This window comes from Falco naumanni, chromosome 4 (assembly GCF_017639655.2).
Source record: "Falco naumanni isolate bFalNau1 chromosome 4, bFalNau1.pat, whole genome shotgun sequence".
Classification (NCBI taxonomy): Eukaryota; Metazoa; Chordata; class Aves; order Falconiformes; family Falconidae; genus Falco; species Falco naumanni.
The window spans coordinates 23733390-23748766 of NC_054057.1; the positions used below are offsets into that span (position 1 = coordinate 23733390).

General features: G+C 38.1%; 1 protein-coding gene across 8 annotated transcripts in view; it reads right to left on the reverse strand.

Annotated features, from left to right (window-relative positions):
* LOC121086063 (solute carrier family 12 member 7-like) overlaps nt 1-15377 on the reverse strand; it is a 77984-nt gene that overhangs the window by 12236 nt on the left and 50371 nt on the right. For all 8 annotated transcript variants that reach the window (XM_040589245.1, XM_040589238.1, XM_040589243.1 and 5 more), the window contains 8 exons: nt 12693-12811; nt 11424-11522; nt 9084-9203; nt 6974-7078; nt 4570-4738; nt 1504-1699; nt 1021-1190; nt 742-873 (listed from right to left, as the gene is read on the reverse strand). In XM_040589245.1, coding sequence (XP_040445179.1) covers nt 742-873; nt 1021-1190; nt 1504-1699; nt 4570-4738; nt 6974-7078; nt 9084-9203; nt 11424-11522; nt 12693-12811 — 1110 coding nt within the window. The remainder of the gene's footprint in view (nt 1-741; nt 874-1020; nt 1191-1503; nt 1700-4569; nt 4739-6973; nt 7079-9083; nt 9204-11423; nt 11523-12692; nt 12812-15377) is intronic.

Consider the following 15377-nt stretch of genomic DNA (forward strand, 5'->3'; position numbering starts at 1 on the left):
GTTTTGGTTTTGCTTTGCTGGGGGAGTTTCATGGGGTTTTTTTGTCTTACTTTGGACACTATGCTAGTCACCTTTGAGTCCTGAAGTTCTTCCTTAGCTGCCAAACAAAGTGGGTCTAGACAGAATACGGCTTTAGCCCTTTTCTTTAGCAGTTTATGACCAGTATTTAAAAAAGGAAAAAAATTACAAAATTAATTTTCTCAATATTTGACTTGGGAACTTGTAGCTATATGTTGCTATCTTGTTCTCCAGTGCCAAAGAAGTTGGCAACACCAAAAAACAACTGACATACTCTCATGGGGGCCTGGAGATTCCTTATTCTGGAGAGATAATCACACAGCAGCTGGAGACTGACTTGTTCATCCTCGCTCATGCTGGATGCCATGGCTTATTAGATTAAGCACATTCAGCCTTCCATTTCACTGCCTGCTAAAATTCCAAGTTTTTTCCTACCTGAATGAACTATCCCTATGGACTAGTCCTCGCAAATAAAGCAGGCATTAATACACCAAAACGGCTCAACTCTACTTGACAAAACTATTAAGCTCACTACCACATACACTAGCACTGTGACATTGTAAGATAACATTGCTTTAAAAAACTTCTTGTTCTTGGTGGGCCCACAGTCTTTCCCTTTGCACGTTTGGGCTAACATCTCTTAGTTTCAAAAATGCTAAGTCCATTTTCCAAATTTAGTCTCAATTGCATCTAAAAAAAACCAAAAACCATGCAGTAACATACCATTTCAACAACTTCTACTTCAGCATTCAGTCTAAGATGATATAAGAACATCTGAAGGTCCTTCTTCATTTGAATGCTATTATCATCCATTTGAGCCACAGTAAAGATACGCATTTTGCATTTTCTCCAAACCTATCAAAAAGGCACATTATAAAAATTTGTAACATGATTGCTATCACCATGAGTAACTCCATCAAGGTGAAAGGGTGTTTCATTAGAAACTCATAGAAGTATTCATTGTTAGAAAATGAAATCCCAGGCGTTTTCTGTTGTCCTTGCCTTGTGCTGTCGAAGGAGAAAAGGCAGTAACATCAGCATACCGCCATCATGGACAATCCACCACACATCTATGTTTCCTTCAGTAAATCGTTCTTGATTTGTTGGAAATAAGTCGATGTTTTTAGCCACCAACAGTGCTTGCTGAGCTGCTGTTGTTTCTCGTACAGTGTCTGCAAGGGAAAGCAAGACATCTGATCAAGAACTTCTAGTTACCATTCACAGCTTTTCTTCTACATTCAAAAGCTTAAATCTTCCCAGATTCTGCTGAGGAAAAAGAGGAACATCTTGGCTTTAGTGACTACCCTGCTTAGGAGAAGAACAAGAGAAGCTATGGCTGAAGAGACCCAGGGCTAAGAAAACCCACCCCACATGAAATACTCAATTGTCCACTGGATGTTCAGCATCACATTTCCTCCACATAGCAAATACAGTAGTTACATAGTGGTATTACAAATGCATAGGAGAAAGACAATAAACACATACCAACAAAATTTTTCCATGAGAAACGATTTTCTGTCTGCTTCCATGACTGTGGCCATGCCATCAGGACTGTGTTGTGCTTCATCCCTCCTAGACCCGCTGACTGAATCAAATAGGATATTCCATCTCTGAAATTAGGAGACACCACAATCTGGCAAAATCCTTTAGTCTTTTCTACTCCCATTAAGGATTTAACGTTCTGCAAATGGAAGAAGATCACACACAGGGAAATGCAGTCATCAGCACGGTAATAATCACTATGAGGAGTAACAGCACTAAGTAACAGCAAAACAGGAGCTACAACGTACAACCAACAAATTGCTAATTCCAAAAGAGCAAACATGATTCTATGACAACTAACACCCAAAACAACCACCTCCCCAAGACACCACACAGGTTTTTCATTACTTTAATTATTCAGTCTTTTATTTCTAAGGAAGAATGAACAAGATATGAGTTTAACCACATTGACAAAGATAGATAAAGTAACACTGCTTCAGGTAAAGTCAAAACTGCTGATTGACAAAACACTGTATGTTTGGAATGACAAGTCCTTTCTTTTGGAGTTGGAAGGGTTTGGAAAAATGGGATGCCAAGGACTTCAGCAGATGAGGCCACCAAAGCTCCTTAAACAAATTTGACATTAAGAGGCTGACATTGTATTTATCGGCTCCCAACATGGAAATATATACGTGCAGGAGACAATTGGAATAACTGGCTGAATAATGACAAGATAAACAGACTACATTTAATCTCCCACACCTCTTAAATTTCAACATGGTTCCCTTTCATTTAACAACAAACACACAGATGCATAATTTATTTATTGCATAAGTAATTTAGAAGTAGTATTCAAAATGGCACAAGGTCAGCTAGGGAACATCAGCTTTGGCATTTACTAGGTTTTGATGGCATGACTTTAAAAATCTCATCAGTATCAATGACTTGTGCAGGAGATCAGCATGGTTTCAGAAGGAAGAGCTAGCACATCAAAATTTGCAATTTTGGAAGCTCCAAAATTCCTATCAAAACCAACAGATTTGACCACAGAACACTTGGCACTGGCTCAGTGTGGCTTCACATCAGAAATTCTGTTCAGTAGAGAAAGAAAATCTTCAGAGAATTTGGTAGCAGAGCTAACAACTATGTGCAAACAATATCTGTGAGGGTGTATCAGTTTAATAAGATGCTTTTTTCTTGTAAAATACAGGAGAAAACTTCATTTCCTACAAATATTCTAGAAACATTTTCTAGTCCAGATTTTCCAAAACCAGCGAGGCCTCCAGATGCTCAAACCTCTAAAATTCATCTTCATTTCTACTTTAAAAGCAATAGTTGCCTCACGCTTAACACCAGGTCTGACTGTCTAGAGAACCTAGGAATTAGGTTTCCCTTAAATTCACTTCTGTTCCATCTCTGGAAAATATAGTTGACTTCAAGTTAAGCCAACTGTAGGTAACATTTCATATTCTCATGGGTAAACAGTTTCTGTCTAAAGGTTTTCTTCATTTTATTTCAGAGGCTTGGTTGTATTCTCTATCTTGTTTTCTACTCACACTTGCTGATAACAACAGCTTATTAACAATTACTTCCAAACACACCGTTGCTACACTTTTCCACCACGTTTTCAAACTAACTGGTCTCTTGGAGCCTTTTCATGTGCTATCAGCTAGGCCATCTGAATTCATACTTTGTTATTTCAAAAAACACTACGGACAGGTCTGAATAACAAAAGGGAGAAAAAAAGAAAAGCTGGCAGAAAAAGGGCAGTTAGCTTTGTTAAGTCCATTTCCATATTTCAAATGCTCACCTATTTTAGAGATATCAGATTTGAATAAATCACAGGTGTGTTTATATAGCTTTTAAGATTACTTGGATCAGAACAGTAGACATTTCAACTAATACTCTTTTCAATAACACTGAAGACATTAACCATTTTTGGACGATCTAGTGGCAATCAGAGACTACTTTTGGAGTAGGCTTTGTAGTATTTTCTAAAAGGCATTAGATTTTTTAATGGTATTCAATAAACTACATGAAACATGATATATTCTAAAAATGTTTCCCCACTCTGTAAAATTTGGAGAGTTTGTGGAGGTAAGCAAATACAGTTACCTGTACCAAGTTACCCCAATAATGGATTAAACAAAGAAGCACACGATTTAAGACCAAACAAAAAGGTAAAACTTGCTTTGCATTAAAAGTGCAAGCTGTACAAACAACGGATCTTCAGCAGCTCAGTCTATTAACTTCTCTTTTTCCTTCACGGGACAATTTAAAATTAAGTTCAGGTATTTTCAAGGGCTTCCCACAAAAATGTCTACATATTTCCAATCAGGTAGCACAGCCAAATACTGACAAGTTGTCAGGGAAGGAGAGGGGCAAGGCAAGGGAAGAAACATTCAAATTAAGTTCACTTTTGTTTGTAGCACAGTTAGATGTCACCTTAAATTACATGGCAACTTACTATTTTTTCCTACCTCATCCTACCTTCTCTAGAGATATGGGAAAAATAGGAAAGAAAAGAAAATAGAAAGAAAGTAAAGGATCTCAAGAAGGATGCTGTTTATAGTTAAGCAACACAGTAGGGTTCTGGTGAAGACTGCTCCTAATCCTAGCTCTGCTACATATTTCTATATCAATGTAGAAAACAATACCCTGTATACATCCAGAGAATGAAATTATACCAAACACATCTGCAATTGTTAGATAAATGTTAATTTTTTTGCTAAATAAAACTGGTTTCTTTATAGGGTGACTTGCTAAAAATCTATTACTTTTTTTTTTCCCCACGAACGTGATCTGATTCTGAGCCAAGGGCTCTCAACATTAAAGAAAATAAAAAGCTAGGAAGTATCAGCCTTGTCTCATCCTATTGGGAAATTTTATAAAGTGTTTTGCTACACACACCAATCTGTTCTCTATATTTAATCATTGACTGTGCTGATAGAAAAAATTTGACATTTTATTCAATACTTTACAGCAGTCTGTTCTAATTCAAGATGAGTTATACAGATCCAACATTTAAGTACTAGTTGAAGTTACAAGTGTTTATAAGCTTTTACACACCTCTTCAGCTTTCTGAGTTTCTGTACATTTATCCAAGAAGATTCCCTGAAGCACAGAGCCCACAATAGTCAGCCCTTTACCAGCCTTCAACTGAGAGGTGAAAGAAAGCAATCTAGGATGTTTCACCAACTGCTCGCTATCCAAGTTTAACAAGACCAAAAGTTGAGGTCTGCAAAAAAAAATTTAAAAAATTAACAATTAATAAAATGCAGATTAAGTGGTTAATTCAATGGAAAACATTCAACTATGAAGCAAAGAAGTCATCATTTAACAAAGCAACAACACATCAAATATAGAATATGTACCCACCATACCATCATTCTGAAAAGCTACCTTAAAGAATTGTTTTACCAAGAAAGTTACTGAATTAAAAAATGATTGCCCTTCCAAGGTCCTCTTACTGCAACCTGCTGTTTGAAATAGTTTAACATTGAATGTATGCCAGATTGTTTATAGCTCCATCCAGTTGGATTTTTAAGATCTCCAGGGACAGAATTATCACCTCTAGATAATCTCTTCAATGCTTAATTACCATCATCTCAAAAGTGGTGGGATTTTTTTCTTTCTCCATTTTACCATGTTCTCTCAGTCTTCTACCATACACTGCTGTAAACAGTCCAACTCTATCTTCTCATTGACCTTTTAGGTATTGGATCTTTACTAGTTAGTTATACCAGCTCTTAGGCTCCTCAAAGCTGAATAAGCACAGCTCCCTCAGCTTCTCCCCACAGGAGATATGCTCCTGTGGCCCAACCATCGTCTTGATGGTCCTCTGTGGAGCTCACTCCAGTTTATCAATGTCTTTCCTATACTTGGGTGCCTAAAACTCAATGAAATATTCTAGATGGAGTCTAATGAGCGCTGAGCAAAGAGGAATATTATTTCCCAGTATATTTACTTCTCAATGGACTAGCTATATTCCTGTTGACGTAGCCCAACACACGTCACTGCCAAGGCACACTGCTGGCTTACCATCTACTGGGAACCACAGAGCCTATTCACCAGAGCAGGTTCCCAGCCTTGTACCATTGCGCTGGACAAGCCTGTCCCGGGTACTGGACTTCCCACATATCCTTCTGGATTTTCATGATGTTCTTGTCAACCCATTCCTCTACCTGCATAGGTCCTTCCAAAAGGACAGTCACAGCCTTAACCGTACTGACAGCGCTCCAAGTTCAGTTTCAACTGCACACTTGAGGATGCATTCTGTTGCCTTCAATCAATATCCAATCTGCTTACTTTCTCCAAACCAATATTTTATAATTTCCCTGTCATTACTACAAATTCAAAAGAATGACAAAGAGCTGGGAGCGTTACTTCCTCCTTCAAAACCAGCATGGTTTAAGATATAACAAGAAGGTCCAGTTCTAGGAAATACGTTGACACAACAGAAGGGTAACTCATCTGGAACCGAATCAACATTAGACATTTCACAGGAAAGCTCTTTGTCAGATACTACATCGGTGCCTCCGAGATGCCCAGTTCAGACACAGGTAAAAGCACTGGCTCATGTTTTCCATAACTACCTATGTGCATCAGTCCCATTGACAAATGGTAAAATAATGCCATTATACTGACGGGCAACAGCACATGGTATGTGTATGCACCCAGGGGTACTATCACAGAGCAGCAATTATAATTAAAGTATCACATTTGGCAACAATCTCATTTTTGTGCATTCAACTGATCAGAGTTCTGATTTGCATTACACTTATCATAAGTGACAGTGTGCAAACATCCTTTCATTTTTAAATACTAGGTAATTTTTTTGTGTTGGCTTTGAGAAAGTTGATACATTAACAAGTAAAAAGATTATATTGCAAAAATAGTTGTGGACATCTAACCCCATTACATATAAATGGACAGCCAACATAAGATTTTTGTTTTAATGATATCTAAGCAATTTAGAAAGCGCTACTATTAAATGAAGAGATATATATATATAAAAGATTGCCACAAAAAATTAATTTAAACAAATAATGGATCCTCTGTAAACAATCTATTTCAGATGGAACATATATAAAAGCAAAAAAACCCAAACCACCCACTTATGGAATTGCAGCATTTCTCCTATAGAGATAGCGGGACTGATAACTGTTCCTCTGAAAATCTATAAATAATTAAACATTAATATTCTTCTGCACTTTGGAGAACTAAGTCAACACCACATGGATTTAAGTTCAAGTTAGTTTGCCCATACTCCCACCCAAGTTGATTACATGCTGACCATATGTCACATTCTACTGCAGTAAAATACTACCATTGCAATGACAACATCACCCTCCTCAAGTTAAAATACTATTTTAATGGTGAATTTCACTTTGGCCATTAGCTTTACCAGAAGTATTCCCAACAGATTTACATATTTCAAGACCTGTGTGACCCTGGAAGGAGTAGAACCTACCTCCAGTTCTTGGTGTGAGGAGGACCATCTTCAACACGAAGCAAAGCATAGCGAGCTGCATTCAGAGACAGCCCTCTGATTCCATCGCCCCATTCTTTTTCCGCTCTTCAGGGTGCAGAAGAAATTCAATTAACACGGTCCCATTTATTTATACAAATAAAATAAATTTTGCTCACATTAAGGGACAATGGACATAAAAATAAACGCTCTTATATGCATGAATGCATGAAAAAAACCCCTCATCTTGCAGATTTAAATCAAGAATGAAGATGAACCAAGATGAAACAGTCTCAGGTCCCATCAAGAGAACTATTTATTAAGTACTTATTAATAGTCAATTATGGTCTATTTTGGTGATACCTCAAAAGCTTTTTTGTAATCATAAGAGCTACTTAAGTTGCTTTTAAGCACTGGAATGAACAAGTGAGGGCTACTTAAAAGTAGTAACTTTTAAAGCAGCAGAATGAGCGCTGTCTTTACATGGATTACTGTGTTCTATCTCCGCCCCCCAAACACCATTACCACAGCTTTCTCCAGTTCCTTTCCTTCCCAGCTTCTCTCCCGGGTGAGCCTAAAGCTTAATCTGCCCTCCCAACCACCTTCAATTTCCATACTTCTTCCACTCCTCTTTCTCCCAACACAAAGCTGTGCTATACACCAGGTGGCCAACCAAACAAGAACAAACTGTTGGGCTAACACATTATTTTCCTTTGTGGGGATCCTACTATGGCAAGGGGTCATCCCACTTGCCTGCCCCGCCTCCCTCTTTTTTTCCATTCATGCATGCTTACTGAACTTGTTACCTCTAGCCTTCTTTTGGAATTTATATGAAATAAGCCAAACTGAATTAAAAAGCTATTAAAGAACAATGTGGCAATTAAAATGTACCCTGACAGACAGCACAATCATGTAAGTTTCTTTTACTTAGTTATCCAAAAATTAAAACAGAGATAGGGATTGTCTCCAGAGAACAGATTTTATAACATTTCAGGGTGAGTTTCTGCCCACTGCCAAATCAGCTCCTGCATTTGTAAAGGCAGGCAGAAAACTGCAAAAAAGAACTTGTTCTCCCGGGTAGACATGCTGGCTATGTGCCAACATTTGTAGAGCCTGTATATGAATTTAGATGTACATATAACTTCATGTATGTGCAATCCTACACACATACACACAAGCAGAACTTATCACCTGATCTTAATTCCTGGCTAAAACAGGCAAGTTAATTTCCTTGTAATTAACACAATAAATGGAACTGTTATAAACCAGGAAAGCATCTAATCTGGAAATGGAGATATTAAAAGATGGAGAACCCACAAGGTGGAGCAGTTTATACCAACTGATCCACTTAAGACCTGCGCTTAATCACTCATCAAAACAGCTGGCCTCGCTTCAATTTCCTTCTCCAAAGCCTTACTGTTTTTCTTGACTGGAATCTTTCAGCATCTGGTATCTTTCCTTAGAAAGGGAAAGCACACACATTACTGATCATAATCACCTTTAGTGTTTGGATACCTTGTTTAGTTGTGGGGTGGTGGTGTTTTGTTTTTTAAATGAACTCCAGCATGCTCTTTAAGTCTCCTACTTGCACAGCATTTCTTACAGGTCTGACTTTGTATGTAGCCCTTGTCAAATGCATACAATACAAAAGTACGTTGCAGTTTAAAGATTACCTAAGCCTTCAGAAAATAAATAATTTTCAGTGGGTGCTCAGCATTGTTCAGTATGATTCATTCTAAAAAGTGCTTAAGTCCACACAAGAGTAGAGTTTTTGGGCTTTAGCACAAGTTAATTCTAAGGTAACAGGTTTTTAATAGTTGTTGCTTGATATTACAAGCTGATGTTCCTGAAGTACCATAACCTCTGCTGAGACAGAAGTTTCCCAGCTGTATTGGTTCTTATTTTGATCAGTTCTGGCTGTCAAGAAGATTGGAACAGAGCTTCCAGACAAATTAGAACCTGAAAACTTACAGCCCTTAAGAGACGGGATCTTACCTTGTTTCAAGGAATACTCTCAATTCTATTACTTCAGTTTTATCTATGTTATACAAAAGTGCTTTTTGCTGAATGTTAAAGATATTATATATAGAATAAATAAGATATATGTTCTTACCCTCTATATTCTATGTATTTGTATATACATCCTGCGATTAGCATGGCAATCAAAGCATAGTACCAAGAGCAAATGAACATCAAGGCAAGACATAAACTCATCCCCAGGAATGAGAGAGTCCTAAAAGAAACCATTTTTTTCCATTTTTTTAAATAGGCATGCGAATGTTCTACAAAGTCAATTTCTTATTTAAGTTAACTCCCAGAAAGGCCTTTCTTCCTCAAAGGCCACTTCATAGCTACTATATAAATAGAAATACATTGTCCCAATTTTAATTTACAAGAAAATTACATTCTCAAACTTTGTGTAACATAAATAATACAGTTGAACTAGATATAACAATAGATGTACTGCACTTGTCAGTTCTGAAACTCTATCAGCACCTCCAAGTTAAGATCAGTTTCAAAACACACTGTTATCACTTAAGAGTCGATTTGAATTTAAGCTAAAAAAAATTAAATAATTCTTATACAATAGTAAACAACATTATGTTACTTCCAGCAAAAACAGTTGATTACGTAATTAAACTTGACTCATTCTCCACTTCTACTGTGGCCTGTCTCTTCAGAAAGAACACAGGACAGTAGAAGATAACACAGAAAACAATCTTTCAAAGACTATAAAGAAAGAATAATTGTGAGCTGAAAAAATTACAGCAGCATTATCAGATTAAAGTTTATGTGCCTGGTTTGCCTATGCTATTGTTCAAGATAGATGTAAGTCAGCTCAGAACCAGACAGTTTTGTGAATAGTTTTTGTCACATATAACACCCCAAATGTCTCTACACCCGATTTCCAAATCAGAGCTAGCTGCCACTGTATTGACAGTTGGCAGACCCAGCTTTTGACTGGTACCTTGAGTTTGTGTACCATGCCAAGTATTGAGTCCAAACACGTCCAGTTTTAAACCGAAGAAATGCCTTTACCATTTCTGAGGACATCATTCTAAATGTCTAAAAGAACAGCAGCTGCTCTTTCATGCTTGAACTAGCCAGCCTAAGACTCCCACTCAAAAAATAAAGTCCCATCCCAATTCTGGCCAAGCATTCTGACACCTGCTTTGGCAAGAAGCGACTACACAGTCACACACTGAGTCATCCGTTGGCTCACTGATCAATCTGGGGAAAAAAAATAAGCTAAAAAAGAATTGTTGCCTAACGGTTACAAACTCTGCTGCTGCCATACCACAACCCTTTGCTTTTTCTTCCTCATCACGGTCCATCCCGTTTATCTTGGTACCTCCATTTTATCCACCTGCCTTAAGTTTTAAGCTACTTTGTGGAAGTACAGTAGGAGGTACAATCAGACTGCTCAGGAGAGGTGGAACAAAAAAACCCTACCAAACAAACAAAAAAACCCAACCAAACAAAAAAACCCACCAAAAGACAGCAGTCCCCCATTGTCCTTCCTGCTGTTGCAAACACTACTAGGTGTTTGCAGTGATAGATTGGGAGACAGGCTCTGAGGTATTTGAAGGTTTATGTGCCAAAATACTAAGTGCCTACCGAGCAGATTCAGAAAGATCTTTTAGGGCTAAACTAGTGACATTTCATTGTCACTCAATTCTTTAAAAGAAAAAAATAATAAGCGACTTACATCCTAGTGTTAGGCCATCTTACCTCCTAAAGGCTCTAGTCTTCAAGGCATTTCAGCACTAATATCTCTCAACAGAATTAGCGTTAATTAAACAAATATAAGCAATTTTTAACATTTGGTAAAAATTAAAGTTTCCCAATCTTAGTTTGAAATGTTTGAACGCTTAAAAATAAACCTAATTAAAAACACCCCACACACATTTTTTGTATATTTGATCTTTAACGACTGTCAAGTATCCACTTGTCTACTTCAGTTATCAAATGTAATGTCCAAAGCATGATATATTTTGAAAACAGTGATCGTATCATTAAAGAGCCAAATGATGTATATTAAATAAGATTTTTCTTCTGTACAAGTTTTAGTTACGCAGTAAGATCTACAAAACCAAAATGAAAATCATATGAACCTTCCTGAACATTTTCACCAGTTCTCCTTATCAATATATAAGAGACAGATTATACGTTTTTTCATCTTCATTCTCATATATTCAGAAGAACTTGGCTTATAAGCCATACTAAATGTCATCCTCTAGCCCCTTCCCAAACCCACCACGTTTTTGTGATCACAGCTATTCCTAGCCTTATTCCAAGCACATGAAAAAAACCATTGCTGTTATGAGTATTCAGTGAATGAATCACCTTATTCAAATCAGAAAAGAGAGATTTTTCTTGCAATAATAAAACATCAACAATTTAGGGCTGCATAATTAGTTTTAACTCTTCTGAATGAAGGAATATTCCCTACCAGTGGTAATACTTGAAACGAGGTCTCCAGTTGGGAGTCCGTAAAAGCGTCTGAACTGCACAAGCCAGATTTACAAACATATAGCACATAAGGAAAAACCTGTTAATAGAGAAAAAAAGAAAAAAAGAACACTAAGAACACTTTCCAATTAACTAGCAGATTTGCAATAAAAGGCTGAACACAATTCAAAAAAGGGGAGGAACTTGCACACTGCGTTCACAGTGGCCAACAGAACACAAGATATAGACAAAGTTAATACTTGTAAAATATTAGGCCTCAAATATGGCATTACCATAATACAAAGCCTCAAAGATTTCACAGAAAACATAGCAAACAACTGACAATCACAGTGTACTGGTTTTGACTGGGATAGAGTTAGTTGTCTTCATATTAGCTTATATGGTGCTATGTTCTGGATTTGCAACCAACCCCGTGCTGTTAACACAGGGATGTTGTAGCTCTCGTTGAGCAGTTCTCACGCAGCATCAAGGCCACCTCTGTTTTTCCAGCTGCCCTGCCAGCACATAGTCTTGGGGAGGGGACACAGCTGATCAAAGGGATATTCAACACTGCCTGACATCATGCTCAACAGTAAGAGCTCGGGGAAATAAGGAAGAAGGGGGGACATCTGTAATAGTCTTTGTTTTCCCAAGTAAGAGTTACACATGGTGAAGCCCTACTTTCCTGGAAATGGCTAAGCACCTGCGTATTGATAGTGAACAAATCCTTTATTTTTTCTTTGCTTGTGTGCAGAGCTTCTGCCTTACCTATTAAAATGTCTTTACCTCAACTCCTGAGTTCTCCCACTTTGGCACTTTGGATTCTCACCCCATTGCACTGTGGCAGGGGGGAGTGAGAGATGTGTGGGGCTGAGCTGCCTATCAGGGTCAACCCGTACCACACGGGACAAACTTGCAAGACAAAGTCAATAAAATAAAGTTCAGTTCATACCCTAAAACAATACATTGTTTTGTGTGTCTCTATTAGATGGCACCTGCTAAGATAGCAGGAATTTTTATTTTAAAATCCAGGTTTTTACAAGTTGAACATATTTTTACTAGCATTTGAGAACTCTGTCATGGAAAGAGTTTTTTGTGCCTAGAAATTGGTTCCAGCCAAAACATTTTGTTGTTTCATGTTAGCTCCAGGATCGAATGAATATAACTTGTTAGAAAACAAAATCTAGCATTTATTATTTAAAAAAGAGAAATCATTAGTTACTTTAAAAATAAAATACTAAAGAACAAAACCCACCACATTCACACTTACATGGAAAGAATTGGTGCTACACTGTCCAATGAGGCTATCAAAATTCCTATTTCACAAATACCAGCAGTGAGAAGCAGAGCCCAAGTTGGTTCTCCATTTGCTTTTCCATGACCAAATACCTAGTTAATTCATGTAAACAGTAAGAATAAGAAAAACTGTTCAATACACAGTTATGAAATGTGGTGCAGATCGCGAACAAACTCTAACTGGAAAGAACAATCATTCGTTACAAAGGATAATGAAGTAAACTATAGTACAAAAAGCACAAAACTGCAAAACCACACATTTCCAATATGAAAAATACTTGATAAACCAAGCATAAAGTTAAAGCTCTATTGAAGCTGCTGTTGAAATAATCCTAAGTAACTTGAAATCCACATGCATCAGAGACTTATGCTTAGTCTATAAAAAGCCAATGTAGTTGAAGGTAGTACTTTTTGCAACATAAAATAGGCTTCAATTCAGTACTTACAAACACAAATACTGATCTTTGAAAAGGACTTCAGTAAGCCCATGATCCTGCACAGAGCTCACCCAAAAAATCATTTTGCATGTGATAACTTCCTTTGGGGAGAATTCTACCCAGCTATACTGGTGATAGATGGCACAATGCCTCACCTGAAGTTTCAGCTGCATTTACTCTCCTCCATACAATTATAAAGACTAAACCCTCACTCCCATTTTCCATAATGGCTTCCTTTCCAAACGCTTGCATTCTTCACCTCACTCATTCTCCATACTGTGTTCTTCCCTTAGCTTTCTGCCATCCACCAATCCTCCTTTCAATGCATTAAAATGCCGTATTTTCTGCTCCTGTTTCATCTTTTGGTTTTTTTTCTTAAACATGTCGTACTTTTGCACCTATATTAATCTCCTTGCATTCATTTTCTTGACTGACCATGCAGCAGCTATATCACTCCAAAACTGCAAGCACTTTTCAAGTCTCAAATCTTTCTTCAAACATCCTGCTTATCCTGGATTCCCTGTCACTCACTTCCCAAACCATGTAAATTTTTTTCTTCCAATGCTTCACTCCTTTTAGATCTAACCCCGATAAGACAGAATCATACTGTCATCCTTTGACCAAATACCAAATTTTTACTTCAAAAGTGAAATGTTTTGTTTCTCTCTCAACACAACCCAGCATTTACAATTTATTGCATTACAGTCCCTTCCCACTCACAAGTCAAACTCCATCATGATTCTGCCCCCCACCCCAGCATACTTAGTGTATTCCAGTTACAGATACATCTTGCAAGTCAGAGAACATGCCACTGCTCTCAACTGTGAAACAAAGCATCATCACGTTTAATATTCTGGCACATCCTCAACATCTTTTCCACCCCTGGTAGAAAAGGTGCTCTTAAACCAAGGGAACAGTGATAGACCTTTCTCAACGAACAAGCTGCCAATACCGTACGTGCAGAGCAGCCCCAGCCAGTCAAGCTGAGGATGCAGCAGTTGCATTTCCCACTAGCAGTAGCACTGCTACAGTGCTGCTCGCAGAACATTCAGGCAGCAGAGAGGCTACAGAAGCAGCAGCTGCTGTCTTTTTGTCTACTTCTAGATTCACTAACCCTCCTGGGCTCCTGCAGCCATACTAGCATATGTTTCCAGTGACCATTCTGCCCTCCAGCCCAAGACGAGAAAAAGACCTAAGAGAAAATACCAAGGATACAGCCCTACCGAGACTAGGCACTAGCAGAAAGACCAGGGAAGCAGTGGCATGGAACCAAGTGATTAAAGACCAAGGAGAAAAGCTGGCAACAGCAGTATGATCTGCCTTTAGAAAAACCAACAAAAAATCCACCACACACAAAAGACAACCCCTCTGCAAAGCATTACCTCTTCCATTTTGCTTTGCTTCTCGACTTTTCCAACCATCTCCTCTAACCCATTCCCTATGTACTCCTTCCTCCTCTTCACAAGTCCCCTCTCGTCATTTTCCCATTCCCACATATTCTGCACATACCCCTTCCCTGATGTTTCCCCCCAACCCCACTCAAATTCTCCAGCTAATCCAGCATTCCTAATAGTCCGAGGCACGCCCTCGCTAAGGAATCTTCTCCTCAAGTCACACATCAATGTGCTGACTCATTGTAGGCAACTCAGGAATCAAACCAAGCTGCTGCTATTCCATAGCTAGCCCTCACTGGAGACAGATTATAGGTATCTCTGAATGGAGTCTTAAGTTACGCACCAAGTAATAGCCCATTTTAACATAACATACTACATCGACCTCAGATGTCAGACTGTGACCTAGAGCACACTTCTGATCAAGCCTCTAGAGGTAAGTGTGGTGAAGTAGGGAATACTTATAGGTTTGGTCACATAACTTAGGTATCAAAATAATGATATAAACCTCCCAAAGAGATACACAAAAACAAAGCAGTACTCCAAATCCTCCTCAGGGCTCTCTCCACACAGAACACCCTATTCTCCTAAATTCAGCCCTAGCTACCTTCAGTGTCAATTTCTTTCTGTGTGCCAAATTTGACGATGGTCCCCTAACTCTGTTCCCAAAATACTCATAGTTACTCAGACATAATCCTTTTCTTTGCATTTGAATCTGTTCTTGGCAGGTTATCGTTGTGCTGTGCAACTGTTGGCTATTCTTGGCAGTTTGAGATAAGCTTTCAAATGCCAAACTTCAGCACTGAAACCACAGTGTTGTTTAGACATTAT